The 23,560-nt window shown below is 56.4% G+C and overlaps 8 protein-coding genes across 8 annotated transcripts; 5 read left to right on the forward strand and 3 right to left on the reverse strand.

Moving 5' to 3' along the window:
- Positions 1–382: 382 nt before the first annotated feature.
- Positions 383–1,582, forward strand: UMAG_02826 (uncharacterized protein; the record flags this gene model as incomplete). The annotated part of the gene is made up of 1 exon (XM_011390969.1): positions 383–1,582. One exon carries the CDS (start codon positions 383–385, stop codon positions 1,580–1,582), a length of 1,200 nt encoding a protein of 399 aa, XP_011389271.1.
- Positions 1,583–2,912: 1,330 nt separating this feature from the next.
- UMAG_02827 (uncharacterized protein) lies at positions 2,913–6,254 on the forward strand (the record flags this gene model as incomplete). Its single annotated transcript, XM_011390970.1, has 1 exon — positions 2,913–6,254. The coding sequence occupies one exon, from the start codon at positions 2,913–2,915 to the stop codon at positions 6,252–6,254; it is 3,342 nt and encodes a 1,113-aa protein (XP_011389272.1).
- A 134-nt stretch (positions 6,255–6,388) lies between these two features.
- Positions 6,389–8,341, reverse strand: UMAG_02828 (uncharacterized protein; the record flags this gene model as incomplete). Its single annotated transcript, XM_011390971.1, has 1 exon — positions 6,389–8,341. The coding sequence occupies one exon, from the start codon at positions 8,339–8,341 to the stop codon at positions 6,389–6,391; it is 1,953 nt and encodes a 650-aa protein (XP_011389273.1).
- A 457-nt stretch (positions 8,342–8,798) lies between these two features.
- UMAG_02829 (uncharacterized protein) lies at positions 8,799–10,604 on the forward strand (the record flags this gene model as incomplete). The annotated part of the gene is made up of 1 exon (XM_011390972.1): positions 8,799–10,604. One exon carries the CDS (start codon positions 8,799–8,801, stop codon positions 10,602–10,604), a length of 1,806 nt encoding a protein of 601 aa, XP_011389274.1.
- A 107-nt stretch (positions 10,605–10,711) lies between these two features.
- UMAG_02830 (uncharacterized protein) lies at positions 10,712–12,538 on the reverse strand (the record flags this gene model as incomplete). The annotated part of the gene is made up of 1 exon (XM_011390973.1): positions 10,712–12,538. The coding sequence occupies one exon, from the start codon at positions 12,536–12,538 to the stop codon at positions 10,712–10,714; it is 1,827 nt and encodes a 608-aa protein (XP_011389275.1).
- A 672-nt stretch (positions 12,539–13,210) lies between these two features.
- On the forward strand, positions 13,211–15,253 carry UMAG_11474 (ubiquitin-binding ESCRT-I subunit protein STP22; the record flags this gene model as incomplete). The annotated part of the gene is made up of 1 exon (XM_011391230.1): positions 13,211–15,253. The coding sequence occupies one exon, from the start codon at positions 13,211–13,213 to the stop codon at positions 15,251–15,253; it is 2,043 nt and encodes a 680-aa protein (XP_011389532.1).
- A 553-nt stretch (positions 15,254–15,806) lies between these two features.
- Positions 15,807–16,988, forward strand: UMAG_11475 (uncharacterized protein; the record flags this gene model as incomplete). The annotated part of the gene is made up of 1 exon (XM_011391231.1): positions 15,807–16,988. The coding sequence occupies one exon, from the start codon at positions 15,807–15,809 to the stop codon at positions 16,986–16,988; it is 1,182 nt and encodes a 393-aa protein (XP_011389533.1).
- Positions 16,989–17,096: 108 nt separating this feature from the next.
- On the reverse strand, positions 17,097–22,055 carry UMAG_11476 (uncharacterized protein; the record flags this gene model as incomplete). Its single annotated transcript, XM_011391232.1, has 1 exon — positions 17,097–22,055. One exon carries the CDS (start codon positions 22,053–22,055, stop codon positions 17,097–17,099), a length of 4,959 nt encoding a protein of 1,652 aa, XP_011389534.1.
- Between the last annotated feature and the right edge of the window lie 1,505 nt (positions 22,056–23,560).

Here is a 23,560-nt window from a genome sequence, read left to right on the forward strand (position 1 = left end):
ACAAGTGATAGCAAGAAAGAGCTTAGACCTCCCACTTCGAGTCACGAGTGGGTGGGACTCAACGCTTTCCCGTCAATCACATTCGCCTGTCGATGCTTAGGCAGTCAATCCTACATAAGAACCGAACCCATCACATACTCATGTGGGTAGTATGAGCATGTAGTTCAACTTGTGCCGGGTACCACTGCCCTGTTAGGCAAGCTTTTTTCCTCAGAAGCTGCCTATCTGCCTTTGCGTAGAGAGTAGGGAAGAAAGTATAAAAGTTGACAAGTTGGGGCTTTACGACCTCGTCCAGGAAGTGCATATCTTGCATCGACTCTTCCAAGCCAAGCGAGGAGTCGGCCTTCATTCTAACACCAGCATCGAGGCAAAATCAAGCACAATGTGGCTCCGACCTATCTCGACCATTCTGATCGGATTCGCTATCCTCGTCACCCTGGTCAGCGCTGATCCGCCCAAAGCCGCGGTAGCATTTGTTGATGTCAAGTTCGACGACAAGGCGGCTGTTTGGTCGCTTCTGCTGGATCACAGGTACAGCAAGGTCATTGCAGTCACTACCGGAGTAAACGATCATGGTCGCGCAGCCTTCGAGCTGGACGGGTACCTAAATCGACAAAATGCCATGGCCAACATCCAATTTGACAAGAACAAGCTGCAGATTCTCCAAGGCTCCAACCCCCTGGGCAAAGCGGCCCCTCATGAAGCATGGTGGGATGGTCTTGCGAGACTCCGCATTGCGGCGGCTGACAGATCCTCTTTAAGACGATCTCTACATGGATATCACGTGAGCGTGTTCCAGATCGCACCCACCGCTCCCGAACAAGTTGAAGCGGTGCTCCGTGCAGCTGACCCAGGCTCGATCGACTCGTACATGCTCTTGCACGGATATAACAGTCGACAAGCATCGATGGAGGCGCAGACTAGCTTTCTGCGCCGCTTGCGAACGTGGGTTCAGGCCAACAATCCCGAAGCCGAAGTGTTCTTCACCTCGTCCATGGACACTTATGCCGAGAAAAATGGAGGCAAGCAGCCATACAGTGCGATCCAGCACATGTTCCCGCGACATGATCTTGATCAAGCGATGCAAGACCCGTTCTGGTCGTCGCAGCTGCTCCGGGCGCATAAGCAGAGAGATCTGAACATCGCACCTTTCCCGGTTCAGGACAAGGAGCAGCTCGACTCGATCATCTATTATGCCAGAACCAATCCGGAACACCCCAACAGTCAGCTCTGGCGCGCTGCGATCCGGGATTACATCTGGACGGCTCTCGCGAACAATCCCGGCAAGGAAAAGGACAATTTGGTGTTGACCAGGCTGCTCCATACGCATCTTCCTGAATTTACAGGCGATGCGACGCTCGAGCTAGCGGATGCGGCCCATATTGCCGCTTTCCATCGATACCAAGCTGGTGGTAGTGGTATGCAAGCTGAGCCCATTGAGTTCTCTGCACATGCTCCTGCTGAGGGTGAAAAGGTGAGGTTCTTTCCAGCCACGTCGGAGCTACACGGCTACCTTCTCCGAGGAGCGAATCGAGACCAGGATTTGGCGTACATCAAGTATTTGGCAGGAGTTCATTTCTAGTCTTTCAACTCGTTCTTGACTGATAGCATACAGTGTATTTACAATCGTGAATCTTAGACGGTGTTATACATGCGCTATTCGCAGTTTGACGCTCGAGAAAGCACCGCCGAATGGTAGGCCACCTGGATGACACTTCAGGCGCGAAAGAAGAAAGGTCCGCGTGACTCACAGATTGGCACATCCCAAACAACGGCTCCAGTGAGTTGAATCAACGGTCGTGGGCAACTATCTCCTCGATCAGCCAGGTCGTATGCCAAGGATTCGCCGGGATTGCAACCAAGGTTGCAGCGCTTGATCACAGACTGCTGGCCGTCAAGCGCGCGGGGTTAGGAGGCGCCATCGTAATGCCACGCGATAGTTCCTTCAACAGTTTCTCAGGTTTGCTGGCGCTGTCCCGGCTACGGGAGCCGTTCGTATCAGCAGCGAGGTCAGCACGACATCCGTTTCACGGCCAGCTTCTACGCATGCACCATCAATGACACCACCCACTGCCGGACCAAAGCTTTCGCCGAATTACATGTACATGGTGAGCACGCTTGTCGATCTTTGCGAGGAGTGTGGCAAGAGCATCGCCAAACAACGATCGAATCGTGAATCAAATCAAGCTCACAGCTGAACCCGATCATTCACGATTCACGATTCACGATATTCTGATTTTACCCATGTGACCTGCCGCATAACACGGAATGGGCTTGAAAATTTATCCAGATTCGAAGAGACTGAACTACAACTGTGTCGAGAGCATTCGTGATTGACTCTAAGGGAAGAAGGTAGAAGAGGATGACGATTGGAAATCGAAGCGTGAAGCTCTTCCGCTCAGGGTGAAATCTGAGAAAATCGGGGGAATTAAGCCGCCATTTTTCTGGGCTGACTGAGCGAGTAAAAAAGCTTCCTCTGCCTCGTGCCTGTTGGCCGATGCAACAGTCACAAAGAGAGAGAGCTACGAGCCCCGAAGCACGAAGCACGAAGCACGAAAGCAAGACCCTTCTTGAGTTTCTTTCCCAGTCATCCCAGTCATACCCAACAACCCTGCCGAGATTGGTTTGCGTCTGTCTACCACCATCTCACAAATGATCTGTCGCAACCTTGTTCCACGCTTCAGCCTCTTCTTCTCTCGGCCTATTCTGTAACCTTGCCCTTTCGTCTTCCACCGTGACCCACCCGTCAACACTTCCATGTCCGAGCCCCATCATACTCGGGCACATTGACACCTCGACCAAGCTTCCGGAAGTTCGGCCTGCTACATACATCGTCACTTCGCCGGCTACGTTGTCTATCTTGCCCTCTTCTGTGAAGGGCAGGCTGTCTCCATCTGTACGCCGACACAGACATGCAGCCAAAACCTAGCGCACCCCAGCCGGGCCCATCTACCCAGTATGGACCCTCCGAAACTGCAAGTACGACCAGCTCAGTCTCGCCTCGCGCACGCTCACCTTTTCGCACCGATACTCCCGATCGAGGGTTTGGCAATGACAACGGCTCTGTTCCCCTGTCCGTCTCGAAAGCTGCTGCTGCTGGTGCCAATTCAGGTCCTAGTCGCCCTGCCACCGCAGCACTCGCCGCAAAAATCGCTGCCTCACGCCCGCATGGCACCGTTGCAGATGCCGTTGCAGCTTCGTTGGGTAGCAAGCGAGAACGTAGAAGAAAACGCATCCATTACAGCTGCGCAGAATGTCATCGTCGCAAGCACAAGTGTGATCGTCAGACTCCCTGTCAGCCTTGCATAGACCGTGGTCTAGGCGACAGCTGCCGACCTTTCGAAGATGGTGACCAGTTTGGCGACATGCGTGATCGAGTGCAACGACTCGAAGACATTGTCGAGGGTCTTGCCATCGCCCATGCCGAGCTTGCCAAGGAACTCAAGGACTCTCGCGGTCAGATGGCTGCCTTTGTCGAAATGGTCTCGAGCGACGAGGAGCAAGACGCCGATACCAACGACCCCGCCGCCACCTCACGCCCGAAACCCAAAAAACGCAGAAGGATCATTCGTCCCAGCACCGCCCGTGGTATCGAACGAGAGGAACTCTTCAACTCGGAGGCGCAGGCCATCGCTGCCTCCAAAGGCGAAGTCGTGGACTCGACCATCTCCAAGGCAAACGTGCCACGCTACGATCTCGGTGGCAACCCGCTCGAAGGCGGCCTTGCTCGTGATGGCGACAGCTGGTTTGGCGCGCTGGCACTACCCTCGGTCAGCCGTGGTGTCATCGAGACCGAGATTAATGGCGAACGTCTCGAGCTTGGTGCCAACTTCCCTCGTTTTCCGGCTTCGGTCAAACTACATCGTCTCATCCACGAGGGTGGTGCTCCCGAAAACATCCTCAGCGATCTTATGAACTCTCTTCCTTCCAGAGCCGATACCGACCGTCTTCTCGACATCTACTTCCGCGACATCAATCACACTCGACTGCCCATCCACGAAGGTACTTTCCGCCAGTCCTACGACGAGCTGATGGAGTTCAGATGGGGCAATGCAAAGGAGGAGCGAGGCGATGACGGCGCAAGGCATGTTCCCTTCTTGGCATTCCTCTTTGCCATCCTGGCCACCGCCATGCGCTCGCTTCCAGAAGCGTTTGGAAGTGATTCCGAGGCCAAAAAGGGAGCAGTTCGTCTGTACCATGCTTGCCGACGCACCATCAACATTGCCTCAACCATCCGTGTCGACCACATTGACCTCGTACTCGCCCATCTCTTTGCGGCTCGCTTCTTGATATGCCAGCGCCAGAGCGCTGAGAGTTGGTCGTTGCTCGGCAACGCCATTCGCGCCGCACAGGCCATCGGTCTTCACAGAGATGGCAGCAAGCTTGGCCTCGACGCCATCACCACCGAACGCAGGCGTCGACTTTGGGCTATCATTTTCTACATGGACAAGACGACCAGCATTCTCCTCGGTCGTCCCCAAGCCATCCAGGATATCCACTGTGATACGCTTCCGCCTTCCGACATTGACATCGACACCATGCCAAGGTCGGCTCGGCCCTACGTGCCACGTACCAGGCCGCGTCCGAATACCCCGCCTGGTGTTTTCCTCTTTGTCGCCATTCGTCATGAGCTTACACGCCTCACAGGCAAAATTGTCGAGCATTTCCAAAACCTTGCCAGTCCGCGTCGGTATGCGGATGTCGTTGCGCTCGATGAGGAGCTCGAAAAGTTTCGAAAGGACATTCCAGACATCTACCGCGTCGACAAGGCAACCAACGGTACTGGTCCCGATACCAACAAGGAATTCGACACCGTCTGCCCCTGGTTGCCGCTCCATCGATACCTTCTCAACATTGAGTATCACTACGTTCGCATCGCCCTACACAGGCCGTACGTGCTGCGCAATTCGGAAAAGTATTCACATTCGCGCACAGCAGCGTTCGAAAGTGCCAAAGCGGATCGTAGGGTGCGTCAGGAATATCGAAAGGACGTCAAGTGGGAGCCCGAGCGTGCACGCAAGGTTCACATGGGCGGTCTCTATCGCCTCTTCAATGCCACCATGATGATCGGTATTGCTCTTCTTCTCGACCCCAATGGACCTGAGGCGCCCGACTTTTTGTCGTATCTCGACGAGTTCATCGAGCTGCACAAGCATCGCGAAGGCGATGCGGACCAGTGCAGCAAGCGTGAAGTCAAGATCATCGAGCTCTTCAGGGCCAAAGCGCGCGATCCGACGTGGTGCGCTACGTCTGCAACCGGCGCCAGCAAGAAAGTGCCTGGTGTCGAAGCATCCTCCAAGGGCAAAGGTGGAAAGCCAAATGGTGGCGCCTCGAAACGCAGCAAGGATGCGGCTGGAAAGCGCGAGAGCAGCAATGAGGGCACAGCTGGTGTCGGTACCGCCGCCTTCAGCTCAGCCATGCTGCTTGGTGGCTCCAAGCCCAGCGGCTCACAGCTGGCACGTGCTAATTCGGTCAACACGACCGAGAGCATCACGCCTCCGCCATTTGCTGGACTCTTTGGCGCCAATCCAGGCGCTCCTACTCCTGGTCTCGCACTCGGTGCGGTTTCAACAGGCACAACAAGCGACGCAACCACCGATCTTGCCCAGAGCATCTTTGATCAGCTCGGAGGATACGAGCCCAGCTTTGGCATGCTCAATCCGACTCCCAATGACGCACTTAACTTTAATTCTGGCTCGGGTCTAGGCTTTGGTCCGAGCCATACATCCAACAGCATGGGTTTCGACTCGGCGGCCGGGTTCGATATCACGAGCTACTTCAACACGCCTCCTGCTGGCTCGTCGGATCCCTCGCCGAACGTGACCACCAATGCAGCCACGTCCTCTGCCCCGGCGAGCTCGGGTCTGGCGCGCAGTACCACCAACTCTGTTCACACGGCCGGCACAAGTTCGTCCGAGCCTAGCGGGTTGGCAAGCTACCAGCCGAGCGCACACCCTCATCTACGCGCGCTCAATACTCCAGGCGGTTTCAACAGCTTCGCTGGAGCCTCGGATGGTAGCGTTCGCAGGACAGCCGATGCATTGGGTATCAACGGCATCGCACCTATGGGTGGTGGTACTGCTTCGGGCGATTGGGGCCTGCTACCATGGGGAGGGCTCATCGAAGCCATTGCGCAGAGTTCGCATGGCATCGACCATCAGCAGCAGCAGCAGCAGCAGAACGGGAGCAATGGCACGCCGGGATCACATGCAGAGATGAAGACAGAGACGCCCGAAGAACCGGAGAAGATTTGATCAAGGTATACGTCTTGTCAGATAGCACAGTTGCGAACCAAAAGCGACGGCGGCAGCAGCGTTGATTGTGATGCATTGGCAGCGCGTGTGAGGATGTGTTGACTGGGGTGCGGACAGGAGGGCGACGGAAGCATCTAGAGCGAGATGCTAGCACCGTGGTTGAGAGCGACGAACGACTTGGACGGCTGGTTGAGTGAGTGGGGTGTGCGGGGGATCGTGTGCTGGGATCTGGCAAAGTGAATTGCGTGCTGATGGCAGGCCCACTTGAGCTGGCCGAGCGTCTTGAGCACTTCGTCCGGACCGCAGATGAATGTGCCCCAGTGAATCGCCAGCGCCACGGGGTTTTGCGAAGCGTCTGACATTTTATCGAATACACTGACGGCGTCCCAGGGAGGCATGTGATTGGCTGCAGTCAAGCCGCACGAGATGCGCGGGATCGGCGAGATCGAGTCTGGAAGCCGCATGTACGAGCGCACGAACGAGATGGTCGCGCCTACCGAGATCGGGAGCATCACAAAGTCCGGTCTGCCGAGCCGTGCGACGATTTCTTCGAACGCCGGACAGCCGGGGTAAGCATTTGGTTCATTTCGTTCGTCGTTGACTTGCAGACGCATACCGCCCTGGTACGTCCGAGTGCGTGTTGGCCTGCATGCCGAGCCTGGCAGCGTGGCATCGTCGCTGATCGAGCTAACCTCGCCTGTGTGCGTGGTGTCGGTCGCCACATCTGGCTCGCAAGACTGTGGCGGCGCAGGTGGGAACGACGGTCCGTGAAACTGACACCCCGTATCACCACCGAAGTAGATCTTTGTCGGTGCTCCAGCGTCCGACCTCCCCGGATGCTCCAGGAACCACGACGACCACAACGCGCAGTTGGTATCCACACCATATCGACCCGAACCGTGCTGCGCTGGCGTGCAAACCACTCGCAGCACCCTATCCTCGTCACCGCGCTGTCTCAACAGCACCTCGTCCCACCAATCCAGCTCGGTCACCCTCTCTGGCGGGATGGCTAGATTCGAAGTGGTCGTGGCGTTCATCACGCCCGAACCCGCCGATGTCCAAGACCAAGAAGTCGAAGATGTAGCTGTGCGCTCCAAGTCTGCCTCGCTGCTGCTGGCATTGGCACCGATGAACCACTCTTTGTTTCCCAGAGGTACGACGAACCGAATCCGATCTTGGTTGGCAGCCCATAGCTGACGGATCGTTTCGTAATCGAGGTGGTCATAATGATTGTGTGAGATGACAACAAGATCGACAGGTGGCAGGCTCGAAATAGCGCATGGAGCAGCATACGATCTGATCGGGCCAGCCACCTGGGTAGGAGAGCAGCGCTGCGAGAAGATCGGATCGAAGAGTACGCGGACAGGCTGGCCTTGCGAACTAAGAGGCGGCAGCTGAACGAGCACACCGGCGTGACCGAGCCAGGTCGCCTTGAGTTTTGCATCCGAGTCAAAGTCGAACGATGGAGATTCAACGGTCAGCAGCTGCTTGGATGCCATCTTGATCTTCTGCTGCCTTGTGTACGGTGCGGCCGATGATATGCTTTGGGGAGTGGTGCCTCGGTCTGCATGCGCACCTTCTCGACTCAGCGAGGCATCTTCCAGGTCTGGCGTTCCTGGCCGACTGTCCGTGTACGGATCTGACAAGACGCTGGCATCACCGTTTGTTCCAGCGTTGGCGCTCGTGCCAAGGTCTGCGTCTTGCATTGCATATTCTATGGCTGGATCACGATCCTCGCCCCATTCCAGCCCTTGCCACACTTCGGTCACGCTGGGTTTGTGCCAGCTCGGCCACGGATTGCGGAAGCCAGTGCGTACAACCTTGCTAGAATCTACCAGGGCTATCGAGTTGGGCAAGCAGGCAGCGTTGGAAGAATAGTCATCGTCGAGAGCTTGCGTGCTCTGGGTGGAGTCCGGTCTCTGCTCCTCACGCCAGGTGGCTGGTTGAGGATTCCAGTGTGGGATGTAGGACGAGAGGGTGGTGCCCGGTGTAGGCGCGAGCACATGGTGGCTAGGCGGAAGACCATCTGAGGTGACGTTGAGCTTGACTTGTGCCGTCAGTGGCTGACTAGATTTCGGCGCGTCCATCTATGCGTTCTCTAGCGAGTGTGGTGGTGTGGTGGTGGGAAGGTGAGCCATGCGCCGGTTCGGAGTGAGCCTTGGTTGACGGATCAAGTGGAGGTCGAACCGGCTTTCACAGTCCACAATCCACAATCCACAATTCACGATTCACAATTCACGATTCACGATTCACGATTCACGATTTCACGCACCTGGCACGCTCCTGACGGATTCATGATTCCTCAGCCGTGCCTCGTGCCTGCGGCTGTATGTTTTAGGGTGTGCAATGTGAGAGTTGCAAAGCGCACTGACCCTCGTGCCTTGCATTTACGATTTATTTCTGGCGTCTTTTTTGCGACGCAGTTTTCGTGAATTTCCGAGCTGTCAAAAAAGTGCAGCAGCAGTCAGCTTCATTCATGTGATTCCTCATACTCTCCTTCGTCCGTATCCTCCTTGTTCGTTCATGCTCACGACACCAGTACAGATGGACGAGGCACAGTTCGACTCAATACATGGAGGCATTACTGCCAATTCGAATGAACAATCAGCGGATCATCATGTACCCTTGGATCACCTCCGTTCGCTCTACTATCGGCCGGCGCTAGGATCCGGCATGCTCGTACCTTCGTCTGACGTGCCACTGGCTTGTTCTTCGAGACCTGCGACCGGGCAAGCAAGCAACACGCCGAGTTTAGCCATCTCAGCGAACTGGAAGCAACATACTCGGGCCGACAGCGACCCAACACGAGTTGCAAGATCGGCGGCATCTACGTTCTGGTCGCACAATGTACCCCATGCACACCCCGAGTCGCATGTCAGCATTCTCTCTCAGGCACAAGATGAGGGTGCCTCAGCATCTCGAGCATCCACACCGCAGTTACAGCAACGGCAGCGGCAGCTGAGCTATATCCATGCCGCTCCGGGATCAAGCATGTCGACATTTCAACCCGGCATGCGTCGCATAGAAGCTTCCGGCGTGCTGCACTCCCCGAACCCGCTAGCATCGTTATCATCGCACGGCTACCTGCCAACACGCGTCCTGCCAGTGGAAGAGAAGAAGAGGATTCTGATCACTGGAGGAGCAGGCTTTGTCGGCTCGCATCTGGTTGATCGTCTGATGCTGCAGGGTCACGAAGTGCTTGTCTGTGACAACTTCTATACGGGCCAGAAGAGCAACGTCTCACACTGGGTGGGGCACCCCAACTTCGAGCTGATTCGTCACGACGTGGTCGAGCCGCTCGTGATCGAGGTGGACCAGATCTACCATCTCGCCTGCCCCGCTAGTCCGATCTCGTACCAAGCCAACCAAATCAAGACGATCAAAACCAACTTTTTGGGGACGCTCAACTCGCTTGGTCTGGCCAAACGCACCAAGGCGCGCTTCCTGCTTGCCAGTACCTCGGAAGTGTACGGGGATCCGGACGTTCATCCTCAGCCCGAGACGTACAACGGCAATGTCAACCCGGTGGGTCCGAGGGCGTGCTACGACGAGGGTAAGCGCGTAGCTGAGACGCTCACGTACGGATACTACTATCAAGACGGAGTGGACGTACGTGTTGCACGCATCTTCAACACGTATGGACCTCGAATGCATCCACACGACGGCAGAGTGGTGAGCAATTTGATCCAGCAAGCGTTGCGCGGGGAGCCGCTGACCGTGTTTGGAGATGGTTCGCAGACGCGCAGCTTCATGTTCATTCACGATCTCATTGATGGTCTGATTTCGTTGATGAACGTCGAGCGGTTGGCGCCTCCACCGCACCAGCCGCACCAGCAACTAAGACACGCACCCTTTTCAGCTGCGCTGAAACAAGCCGATATTATGACCGAAGCGAACGACACCATAATCCCATCCACCTCGGCTGTCTCTATCCCTGCTGCTACAAGTGCCGCTGCTGCTGCAGTAGGCCCTTCAACCACCACGAACAACGCAAACGAAGCATACTTGGATCGCGAGGCGCATCGTCTGGACGTACACTCGCCGGTCAACCTCGGCAATCCTGCTGAATTTACCATAATGCAACTTGTGCGGCTGGTGCAAAAGAGTGTTGCCAAAGTCAAGGCGCAAGACGTCGAGGCTTGTGCGTCGGCGGATGGCGGTACGCTGCTATACCAGCCGCCATCCGAGATACGTTTTTTTGCCATGCCAAAGGACGATCCGAAGCAACGAAGACCCGACATCACGCGTGCCACGAGCCTGCTCGATTGGACTCCGCGCTGGAAGTTGCACGACGGACTCGACGAGATGACTCGATGGTATTGGGAGCGCATCAAGGAAGGCTCGCTATGAATTTCAGACACTCCCGTACACAGACAATAGACACACGCAACAGAGGCAATCACGAATGCATGCATCTCGATTAGGTACGACCACAGACACAAAAGCGTGTTGTTTGATTAGTAACCTGTTGGGCCTTGGATATCGTACCTCTTGCCTCGGACAGCCCAGAGACCCCAATTAGCCTTGACAGCGACTCTGGGATCGAAATCAGCCACAGCCCACTGTTGAGAAGCAAACACATTTTCACCGGGGGTGATGAGCCAGTCGAATTCGCCACGAACCCCGTCGACACTCTCAAAGGCGAGCACGTCGCGCTCGACGTCGGCGGGTGAGAAGCCGGTAGCGATCAGAGCACAGCGTGTCGAGAGGATCTGTCCGATGGCACGTGCCCATTCGCGCTGTGCCTGCACTACGGGTGCTGTGGTAAGCGCGGTGAACGTGTGGCCGTCGGGTGAAGTAAGCACGGGAGCGGGCTCTTCGGATGGAATGTCACCGCCTTGAGGTGACGAGGTGGCATCGATCGTGTAAGCAGCAGCTGCAACGGGTTTGACTGATGCGGCACTGGAAGCCGTCGAGTCACCATCGAGGCGTATCTGCTGCTCGGCGATTTGCGCCTTTGCGAGCTCGACGGCGTCGTCAGCAGCCTTTTGCGCCGATGCCTCGGTCGATTCGGCAGCTTCAGCTCCAACAGCATGGTAGGTGCTCTTGGCGCGTGCAAAGTGCGCCTCGTGATCGCGATCTTCTTGTCGGGCTTTGTCGGCCTCGTCGACAGCAAGCTGCGAAGGGAAACCGAAACCAGGACTGAAAGCGAAAAACACATCGGTGTAGGCGTCGAATGGCTCGAGCTGAGTGTGAACGTCTTGGTAATTGGACTGGATGGTGGTGATGGTGAGGCCTTCTGAAACGACGACGGTGCGAGAGGGTACGCCGTAGTTGGACTTGCGGATGCGTCCCTTGTGCATCGAGATAGCACCTGAACCTGGGCCTGCACGGTGTTGCTGTAATGAGAGCTGCTTGTCGGTAGGGATGTGTGCTTCAGGGCCAATGAGGAATAGATGGAGGGGCACGTTGGGGAACATGTAGGTCAGCTGATCCCAGACCGCCGGTGGCAGTGTTGACTCGGCTCTTGCACCAACGACAAAGATGCGCATCTTGTCAAGCATTGGCTTGTCGCCCTGTTTCGGATGAAGCGTCTGTCGAAGGGCGATCATGCTACGCAGTCCCTCGTGCGTCAGTCTGCGCGACTTTTTGGTGTAGGGACTGTTCTCGTGAATCACGGCGGCCATGGTGGTGGGGAAAGTGAGAAGCTTGCTGACGTGTCGTCGGCTGCGATCTGACTCGATCGAGTTAAAGTTTCGCGTGTAGAAGAAGACGTCCCAGTTGGACATGTTGATCGTCTCTTCGAATCCTTGCGGGCCGGGCAGCTTGAACTCGGACATTTCACGGCCGCTGCGAAGGTCGTGCTCGTCCTCGTTGGCTTCGCGCAAACGTGCCACGTACTTGCCATGCTCGGTGTCTTGAGCCCATTCCTTTTCGCTATAGTGCGTTGGCCAGCCACAGTCGGGGCATTCAAAGTTGACGAGACGACGCACTTTGTACTTGGACATGCTGACTGGACATGGCGCTAGCGATCGGATGCGTTCGCCACGTGCACGAATCGATGCGATGGGCGATTTCGAGAAAGGGTGGAAAAGGTTGTCCTGTGCCAGCACTGGCTTCTTGGCAGTGCGAGGTGGCAGCGCAAATGCATCCTTCTTCTTGTCCTTTTTGCCGCCGCCAAAGAGAGAGAAGCCAAAGAGGGTTCGGTGCTGACCAAGCTGAGACGCTGGTGTACAGGCTAGGGTGTGACTTGAGCTCAACAGTTGTGCAGAGATGCGCCGAGCGGGAGCAGCCGAGCGGGACATGCCACTGACATGCGAGAGTGAGCGCGATGCCGCCCTCATGGTTACAAGATACCTTCTTTCTAATGACCAGGGAGAGTGGCTAGGTTTGACAAGCAAGACGCTGAGACGGGAGCTGGTCGAAGTGGATGCCTGAGCCCGCCTCGCTCGCCTTGGCTCTCAAAGCTGGCAGATGACTGAAAAAAAAGGCGAGGAGAGGTGGAGATTTTCTCGGAAGCAGCCGCTCGTGCGTCTAAACTCCCGACTCAGTCATTCAAATCGGCTTGAGTGCCGATTAGTTGGAGTGATTCACGATTTTCGTGATTCCTTTCCCGATTCACGAATCACTCAATCACGCCAAGCAAAATCGTGAATAATGTTTGTTAAAGTCGAGCAAGCTCGATTATGAATCTGAATCACGATGAGAGTCACGAGTCACGAGTGAGTATAAGGCACGAGGCGTGAAGCTAACTAACGAAACCTCACCTCGCAAGCACCAAGCGTGAAGTTGTGAGAGACGCAGAAGCGAACGGGCCACAAAGTCGAATGCTGCCAAGACGGATTCATACATTCGTGACCGAGTCAACGTGGCAAGTAAATCCCACAAGACCCTGCTAGACTTTGTCGTTATCTTCCACACGGCTCGCATCCCACCCCCTCCCCCCAACTTCCGTCTCGGTCCATTCATCTGCAAGCAACGCTTGCATTCGACGACGCCAATCGTCAATGCCCGCAATGGATCATGGTGTGGTGCAAAAATGGCTCCGCAGCGTGCTCGGCGCCTATACGGATCCCGACCGCGTCTTTGCCGATGTCGATCGTGCCTTGATTGCTGTCTCGTCCCTTTCACCAAAGACGGAGGTATTCACTTTCAACGATGGCCGAACGCAGCTTCTGATCAGCTTGGATGGTACGATACCGGTCGAGTTTCGCAACACTACCTACAACATTCCCGTTGCCTATTGGATTCCGCGAGACTATCCACGCGAACCACCGATGGCGTTCGTAGCACCGACTCCTGACATGGCCATTCGTAAAGGTCCCAATGTTGACCCAAGTGGAGAAATCGGCGGCGACTACCTCAGCCGATGGCGCAGCAAGCCGGAAGCTTGCAACTTGCTCGACTTGATTCACGACTGCCAGCACATGTTTGGTCGTGAACCTCCGGTCTATGCCAAGCCAAAACCTACGCCGGTGTACGCTACTACCGCTTCCTCTTCGCGCTTTTCCGCGAACCAGCAGCTACGCTCGCATCCTCCAACGCCGCAGCGCCAAGCGAGTACGTCGAGCAACTTTGCAGCACAGCGTCCTGGACCTCACCCGCCACAGTCAGCATCTCCAAAGTCCCCACATCTAGCAGCAGCTCCTTCTTTTCACAGTGCAGCTATGCACGATCCGCACCAGAAGCCGCCACCACCAGCGCCTGGCACACCCGCCAGCTCTCAGGATGCCTTTGCCCCACACCGTCCTCCTAAGCCGTCTTGTTCTCTCGGTGCGGAGGCGGTCTATGCTCCCAGATCTCGCCCTCACAGTTTCGCGGCATCTGCAGATCAGCATGGTTGGTCACAGCCTGCAGCCGAACTACACTCACCTCACCACTCCGGCACAGCACGCTTTGCGGCTGACCAAACCTACAGACGTTCATCGGGAGTAGGTTTGGCGCCGACGGGCTTGGACGATCCTTCTCATCACGGTGCGCCCAGTCCAGCAGAGCATGCACCTCAGTCGCCCCAGTCTCTGTCACAAAGGGCACCATGGCAGTATAGCAGCGCGGACCGTCTGCAGGGCGTACAACTGGCGCATCACGGTTCACAACCATATCTGCCGCATCATCCACAAGAAACACAGCAGCGCCAACAGCATCAACAGCATCAACAGCGTTCTCACACATACCCCCACACATCATTGGAATCGCATCCAGGACCTCAGTCACTTTACAATGATAGTAAAGCTCCAGCGCCGCAACATATGCAGCCAAACGGAACGGTGATTCAGCCCGCGTACGTATCGGGTACGCCGCAGTCGCAGTCGCAGTCGCAGTCGCAACCGCCGCCTCTACCTGGCGCGCATCCTTACCAACCACGTCCGAGTCCAGCAGCTGGCAGCGTGTGCGACAGTGCGAATGGATACCATGGCTCAGCGCAGGTGGCTGTTGCGCCGAAATCCAAAGGCGTCAACTTGTTGGATGACGAAGAAGATGCTGCCGGTGCGGACGCGGGTACAACAGGAGCAGAACGATTGATGAGCAACACCTCAGGCGTTGCTCCTCCACCACGACCTATCAATCCGGAATTGCTTGCACTTCACGATCGTGTATTCAGCAAGATTGATTCGAGACTCAACGCGCTCGCATCGACGTTGGGCGCTTCGAATGCGCGACTTGAAGTGCTCTCGTCCGACTTGGACCGCGGGCTGCCGGCAATCCAAGACGAAATGTCTCGCCTAAAGGCGGTGCGTGATGTATGCAAGACCACCGGCGACCGGTTGGACGCATCGGTAGCCGAAATCACCGAGTCGCTTCGTACCTTGAACGCGAGGGAAGAGCCAGATGCGGATAGCATGGTATTGGCCACCAGCATCGTTGGTAATCAGCTCGTCGATCTGGTCGCAGAGGATAACGCTATCGAGGATACCCTGTATCATTTGGGTAGAGCGTTGAATGCTGAGAGATTGGATCTCGAGAGGTTTCTCAAGCAGACCAGATTGCTGGCCAGGGAGCAGTTTATGAAGCGCGCCTTGGCCATGAAAATCAGTGAGGCGATGGGATGGGCGTACTGACATATACGATAGTGGCGGTTTCCGTCGCGTACACTGTCAATCGAGTCGGGTGTAACTTTCGCTATGCGCTCTTGTGTGTGTAGTGGGTGAGACCATGGCTAACTGAGCAGACGCTATGCAAAGCACGTCGTGAGTGCGTTCTCGTGCAAACTTTCTGACTGCGAAGCACATGCACCATGTTGGAGAGCGTGCGATTTTGCGGTCTGGGGATCACAGACCACAATCGTGAATTGACAAGTAACTTACCGTGTTACAGTCACGACTGACGAATTCACAGACTGTGAATGGAAGAAAAGTGACAGACACGAGAGTGTTGGTGTGGAGGCAGAGTCGTGAGTTGCTCGCGAGCTGGGTTCATGTTGGGTTGGGATCCGATTGGATTTTCTGACTGAGCTTCACGCAACCACGAATCAATCACGAATCACGAACTGCAGGAGTTGCTCAGATTGACCATCACACGTCACACGTCCGCACGACAGCTGTGAGAAGCATACCAACTCACTTGTACTGGTGGCGAGACGAACGGCTCAAGGTATCGTACGTGTATGGAAGGATGAGTGGACTCAAGCGTAAACGGGGGGATGCGATACGTGGGTGCAGGGATGGTGGTAATGCTGATTCTGATCGTGGCATCACGGACACGGACGCGGGGGCATTGCTGGAGCGAACGCTGGCTGAGCTGCGCAGCTCGACCAAGCGCATCGAGACGCTTGTGCACACTGTCCGCACCACTACACCGAGGTCGCCACTGATGGCGTTGCGTGCACCAGTTCAGCCCACGCATGCGTCTGGCGCTCCACCGCGTCTGCTCGCGCAATGTTCGTGTTCGTGTTCATGCTCGGAGCTGCAAGCGCAGCTCGCCGCATTGCGCGAACAAGTCGCACAGCATACGCGAGACCGGCAGGCGTGGAAGGCATTCAAGGCTTGGTGGCTCGACTCGTTGGCCAAACGTCAACGACGCGCTTCGCGCGCAAAAATGTCCAAGCGCACACCTACCGAGCACGCCAACATGCGCCAGAGTGCATTGCACAGCATGGTAGCAAAGTTGGACGAACAGACAAAACGCATCTGGCTGGATGCTGGTATCGTGTCGCGAGAACAAGTCGGCGAGGTTGACCAAGACAGCAGCGTAAACGAGGCAGGTCAAGACGACCGACAAGTCCAAGCAAGCAACGTACAGCGCGCGACGAACGAGGTGATATCTGCACACGTATCGCATCAGCAGAGCGACTGCAATGCGAACGGTACCAACCACCAGCAGCGCAACCACCAGCAGCGTCCATGCCATCCCGAGACACCCAACTCTGCCTCTGATACCGCCTGTCAACCTACCGGTGCTGTCCACCGTCAGCATCCACGACATCTCGCTCAGGCTGGCGCTACATCTCGCACATGCCTTGATCATCACCGCACTGCTGGCGCACACATCGACTCGACGCCGATCCGAAACCGCGTTGCGCGTCCAACACTCATCGCCTCGTCCTGTCCCGACTGCTCGCTCTTCTACACGCATCTCAACCAACTCAACCCTCCCACTACCCAGCCTCAACGCCAAGGCGACACATCGTGCATCGCTTCTAGTCGGCATCGATCCACCTTGCCACGCGCAACCACCCCGGACGGCTACTGGAATATCGCCTTCCCCGATACCCAGCAGGTCCAACACATCAACGCGCTCGCCCAAACTCGTCGTCCTCCACCACGCCGCAGCTCACCTCACCACCTCCATTCGTGATTCCCTTTCAAGTTTGGCGCTCAATCACACCTCGACACTCTATCACATACGCAATTCACTCATCGTACTCACGACTGCATGACTCGTGACTGTGCAGCTAAGCCACGCCTACAAAAATCCACTCTCCTGTAACAACCTCGCAATCTTCTCGTCCTCTCGCTCGCGCGGCTCGAGCAGCAGACTCTGCTCGTACAAGTCATCGGCAGACCTTGCATCTACCAGATTTGCCTCAATGTACTTTTCAAGTGCCGGGACGACGGCAAGGTTGTACGGGGTAGATTGATGGATCGTAATCTCCCTGATCACCTCGGCTGTCTTCTGTCGCTTGCCAAAGTTGATCAGCTGGTCGTTCTCCTTGAGTCGATCCCGGTTGCCATCCTCGATGAAGGTGAGGTCACCAAGGTATCGCCCCAAAAACGGTACACACGGCGGTTTGAGCTTGTGGATCATCTCGCGGTAGTTGGCCCAATTGCGTGACGCCGACATGAGCTGCTCCAGCGATTCAAACACCAGCACGTACTTCTGCGAGACAGCGTCCCACGTTCGTCGTAGCCGATGGATCGGCGCTGTGGACAGCGCAGAGACGATGGCCCACATGCCCGAGAAGTTGTTGAGTGCACGACACCGATCGGCAATGCTGATAAAGTGCTTGATAAGCGCCGCGCGCTTCTTCAGATCCTCCTGCTGCAAGATCGTCTCGGCCACCCACGCCGAGATGCGGTTGTGCGTGGTGATGCTGTCCATGATGCCCTTGGCATGCACGTCATTGCCCGGCTTGGTCCACTTGAGCCCCAAGCACTCGGCAGGCTTGACCTTGTTGTACAATCTCGACTCGAGCAGCGTCAGCTGCCTGGCCATCTCCAGCGCGTCGATCTCGAGGAACTTGAGCTTCTTGAGATTCTTGGGCAAGATGGGCGCAGGCGCAGAGTTCGGCAGTACCATCTTGCGGATCATCTGCTCGCCCTCGCCCTGCCTCCTTTCCACCAACCTCTGCAGATGCTGCGAAGGCGCCTTCATCGCCGGCGCTTCGCCCATCTCCTCGACCGCAAAGCGTCGAACCTGGTCCAGGTACGGCTCATCCTCGCCCTCGTAAAAGTGCATCTCGAGCCAACTCTTGAGTACGTTGAATACCCGAAGTCGGATCGGAATTTGCTTCTTCTCGGTCCAAAGCGCCAGCTCGTCCTCGCTGAGCCCTTCCGGCGGCAGGATGCGGAATCGCTGCGCCAATAGATCCAGCAGCGTCTGCGTCGTCGTAAACGAGCGGTACGTCATCAGGAACGTGTTGTTGAACGATGCGTCAAACGAATTGTGCATCGTCAGACGCGCCAACAACGCCTCGAGTGTAGCCCCCTTGACCGAGCCGTCCTGAGCAATCACAATGTCATCGCCCATGTAGTCGGGCTCGAGGAACCACGGCACCTCATCCTCCTTGCGTCGGGACATACTCGATGGCGCTGTAATGCCGGTGCCAGCGCTGTGTTCGCTATCGTGCGTCGTGGTCTGCGTCAGAGGTGCGTCGTCGCCCAGCGTACCTCGACGACTGACGATCCGCCCTGAAGTGTCTGTGAACGACTGCAGTGAACGCACCGAGCCGCCCGTGGTAACAGAAGTGGATCGCTGGCGATGGTTGTTGGAAGCTTGCATCGGTCCCAGTCGGCCGGCAGCCAAGCTTGGGACAGGCGAGTTGGACGTCGACACAGAGGTCGCACGGCTGCCGGACCTGGCCCTTGGTCCATTGGGGACAGCGATGCCAGGGCCCAAGTACATGAATTCGGCCTCTTCCTCTGGCTCGTCATCGTTGGCCTTATGGTAGCGGGCCATCTCGTCGAGCTCTTCGTGAAGACCATTGCTGGTGGTGTTGACCCTGCGTGAAAAGACGCCCGTGGAAGGCAGAATGATGCCATCTTCAGAGCCGTTCGGCGAAGCGCGAACACCGAGAAAAGGCGAGGCGTCGCGTAGCTGCTCTTCGCCCACCTTGGCGATCTCTTGAAGCGTCTTGACCACCGCTGCAGACAGCTTGGCCAGCTTAACTGTCTGCTTTTGCACGACCGGGGCCGAGCTGCCGTACTCCTGTACAGCTAGGAAGAGGGAGCCTGAGGCGTCATACGCGATCTGTTTAAGGACCACAAAGCGACGCATTAGGTCGCGCGCCTTGACCGCATTCGCAGCATTGCGCTCGTTGATGGACGAGGATTTGGCCTCCTTGGCATGAGGGCCATCGACGTCGAGGCCTGAGGCTAGATCGATGCTCTCGATCATAGCTTCAAGGGCGCCATATTGGGACAGCACCGACAAGGCAGAGGTAGCCACGCTGCTGCCTGGCTGAGCCTCGAGCCGGATGAGCGCTTGTTGTAGCTGCTGAATCATCTGCTGATCCAATCGCTTTTCAGGGATGCGTCGCAACGTTAGCAAACCGCGCACCACCGCCGATTCCACATCTCTGCGCTGATCAAAGGGATTGCTTCGCGCGCCCTTGCCCTCCGCTTTCATCAGAGCGGTCTCGCACTTGGAAGGAAGCACGAAACCGTTGCCTAGCCAACCTGCGGCCATTCCGCTGCCGTAGGATGTTGAGCCAACACCGTTGAGGCCCAAGTCGCTCTCTAGGCTGCCCTCTACCCTGCGCAACCACCCACGGCTGTAAGGTGCCCCAAGGGCGGTGCTTCGCGAGCGTTCGGCTTCCGTGCCGAGACTCTGAAGCGTTCGCGCGAGCTCGAGTGCGTCTTCGCGCAATCGTTGTCTGCATTGGTAGAGCTTGGAAAAGACGTCGGCGTCGAGATCGGTCATGGTACTTTCCATGCCGGACGTAGGCGAAGAAGCTAGGGTGACGGTGTGATCAATGACTTGGCGCGAGGAGAGGACAAGCTTGGACACGACAGCGTTGAGCTTGCGTGCGACCAGATGCAGGGACCCCGGCGTTGGTGCAAGCGAATCCTTCTGGCTGACGCCAATGACATGCAAGTCAGAAGGATCAGAGCCATTGGTCAAAGTGCAAAGTGTGTCGAGCACCTTAGAGTACAAGTTGAGGTCGACGTCTTTGGTCACATGGGCGGTATCGGAGAGGGACTTTGGAATATCGCTTGAAGCCATGGGTACGGCGACAAGCTTGGAGACGGAAGCCACATCGCTGCTCGAGAGCGAGAGTGAGCCAGTGGCATAGAGCACCTCGCGGATAGCAGCTACCACGTCGGCAGTAGCATACGCCAATCTGGGCAGGTAGATGCCGTCGGCGCTGCAGACCGAGACATCCGCCTGTGCCAGACCATTGGTGCCGATTTGCTCGGTGGCAATGGCGGCCAAGTTTCGGATGAGTTCATTGGCGCGTCGAACGAGGGAGCTGACAGGCGGCACAGGAGGTGGCTGGAGCGCCTTCTGCATTTCGTAGGCGGAGGTTTCCTCGTGTAGCAAGGAGAAAGGCAAGATCTTGGGTGATGAAAGCACGGCGTGATTGGCGAGGGCAGCCAGAGTAGATGCTATGCTGCCAACGCGATGGCGGCCATGTCTGGAAGAGGACGGCTTGGGTGGCTTGCCGGGTAGATGTGGATTCATATCGCCGTCGATATCGGATTCGTCCGATCCGAGCTGAAGCTCTGAGACGCCCTGGGTGATGTTGAGGCCAGCGCCCAGATTCGGCGCGCCTCTGCTGTGTTCGATAGGCGCGATTGCCGGGATGGTGGAGTGTCGAGGCGAACGGCTGCGAGGAGTGACGTTGGAGAGAATGGTCAGCTTCGTCTTTGCATCGGCATGGTTCCAACGAATCTCGTGGGTGGAGCGATGGACATAGAAAAAGTACTTTTCGTCGTCGGTCAATCGCACCCTCCAAGGTTTGGGCACGGCGGTAAGGTCGGGCATGCGATCGGCCGTGTTGGAACTTGGCGCTCGAACGGGTGCGGTGCCGTTGTGAAAGATGGCTGTGTTGCTGCTGTTGGCGGAAGAGGGGCGCGACTCTGCACTGGCATTTCGGGATGTGGGTCTGCTTCGTTCTGGACCGAGGTGACTCGAGTCGTAGAGGTCCTTGCGAGAGTCGGCCGAGCTGTTTTGGTCGGACGAGGTGGTGCGAATCATGGGTTGCGGCTGCAATCTGCTGGTGGGTGACGAGAATACGGCAGTGTCGTTGTGAGTAGAGCGAGTATCTGGGGGGACCTGTGCCGAAGTGGCTCCAGTGCGGGTATTGTAAAAGACGGTGTGTCCTCGCTGAGAAGTCTTTAAAACCCAAACATCGCCAGAGGGAGAGGTATCGGCTTGAGAGCCCGTGGCAGCTCTAGGTCTGGCAGCGGCAGCAGCGGCAGCAGCAGCTAAGGAAGTGGACGCCGCGGAATCGGGCTGAAGCGGATTTGAGACGGAAGCGGCTCTGGAGCGTTCGCGTTCCAAGGCAAGCATCTGATCCGAGGCCGAGGAGGAAGAGGCACGGGGGTATTCAGGGATGGCGGATCGAGAAGATGTTGATGCTAGTGAGGATGTGTCGCGTCGATAGGGGGATGCGTCTGGAAGTTGCAAGACAGGTGTGTGAGCGAGTTGGGGACTAGCTGGATCAAAGATGCGTCTCTTTGGATCGAGCATGGCAGCTTCGGCAAGCTGACTGAAGGCGTCGCTGTTTCCGATGCCGTCACCTTTGATGAGCGCTTGGAGCCCATCAAAGCCAGCGCCGAGGCCGAGACGTGAGAAGGAATCCGAGTCGGCGGAAAGATGAGGCGAGAGGCCCAAACTGTACTGTGCGTGCATCTGTGCGCGGGAGATGAGCTCGAGCTCAGCTTCGTGATCCGAGATGGGCTCAACATAGTTGGAAGGAAACCAACCTCGAACATGGTTGTCCAGCAGACCATCCCACCAACCGGATTCGAGCTGAGTGAGTACCTCGATGAGCGCACCCTTAGAGAAGGAGAGCGAGCTGGCGTCGTTGGATTCGAAATCGTAGAGAGCGCGCACAAAGAAGGACGATGGTTCGTCCGAGTCGTCTCCGGTGCTAGGAGTTGGATCATCGAAAGACGCAGGGACATATGCGAGACGCGGTTGAGACGTGCGTGTATAAGGCAGACTGTTGCCGAGGGCGGCAGCAGAAGTCGAGGTCATGATGAGACTGTGAGCAATTGGCAGTGGGAAGCGAAAGCGTGCTGAGAGCCCTGAGAAGGGGGAGAGAGGGGTGATGCTAGGAGCGCAAACGACTCGAGCTGAATGGTCAGCAGCGTGATTGGAGGTCGAGGGCGCGAAAGGCGGGTAGCATGGATGCAGGTGTGTGCGTGACAAGTGCGGCGAATGATAGATGTACGTTAGCTGGCGTGGTTGTACTAGGACGCAGACAAAGAAAGCGTCCAAGGCCAAGGGTGGGGTAGAACGCGCGCAAGGCAAGAATGGTATTGGTGATGATTACGACGATGCGAGTGGATCGAGGGTGCAGGTTGAATGAGCACTGAAAGCGGCGCAGATGGCGGGCAAGGAGCGAGCTCGGAGCAAGACCGGTGGAGCTAAATGAAAGCGTTGAGAAAAAGAAAGCGAGTAGTTGGCTGGGGAACGGTGGGACAAACCGACCAAGATGAAATTCTGAGTGGGTAGAGAGGCTGATGGATCGAAACGTTTCAGAGTGGGGCAGCCGATGAGCGATAACAGCGATCGCTGTAGGGACACGAAGCGAGCCGCGGGGTATGACGGTGGTGATGGTGGTGGTGAGAATGAGATGAAGGGTGTGATGGATAGAGGACTAATGACGTGAGGAAAAGAGTGGTGAGTGATGAGTGCGATAGAGTATCACAAAGGGTCAGCGACAGCGAACCGACGCTAACTTAGTTCGTGATTGTGATTCTCGATTCACGATTCTTACACGTGACAAAATCTACCACGAATGTGAGTTTGCGGTGCGTGCGTGCGTGTGTGCGTGTGTGTGTGTGTGTGCGGTGCGTGTGTGCGCCAAAAAACAAGCGTGAAGGGTGAAGCTGCAGCTGCGGTGCTAACACTAGGTGCGTGTGTGTAAAAAGTAATCAAATTCGCGTGTCGCGGCTATTCGTGATTCGTGATTCAGATTCGGCTGATTATTCGAGGGCGGCTAAGTCGCTCGCTTGATTACCATAACTATCTTGATTCGACCAGGTGAGTGACCGTTCTGCGTCTTGCGTCTTGTTGGCTGCTTACACAGTAACGTCGCTGAATCATGAATCGGCTAATATATGGCTTGTGACGCCTAATTAATTGCTTTTGCTTGGTGATTTGTGCCAGACACACCTTGACGCTTGCAAATGCTCGTATGTGCTTATACCGCGTGTTGGAGGCTTGTTGATATGTCGCAGCGATGGTTTTGATTGGAGAGTAGAGCTCGAGCCTACAACTTCGATGCTCAACGTATCATACCGCAACCTAACCAACTCAGTTCAACCTTATATATATACACGTTCTACTCATTCGTGATTCCTTTGTGAGTCCGAGGCGTCTCTTTCATGAGTATGGATCGTGTTCGAGTACTTGTTTGCTCAACTTGTGGGATGCATCACGAATGGTACCGAGATAGTCTACGATTTCAGCCCGCGACCCACGTCAAGTCGCCAGTCGCGGCGTAGGATGCTCTTATCAAACCTTTGTTGCAACCT

This window comes from Mycosarcoma maydis, chromosome 7 (assembly GCF_000328475.2).
Source record: "Mycosarcoma maydis chromosome 7, whole genome shotgun sequence".
In the NCBI taxonomy this organism is placed as follows: Eukaryota; Fungi; Basidiomycota; class Ustilaginomycetes; order Ustilaginales; genus Mycosarcoma; species Mycosarcoma maydis.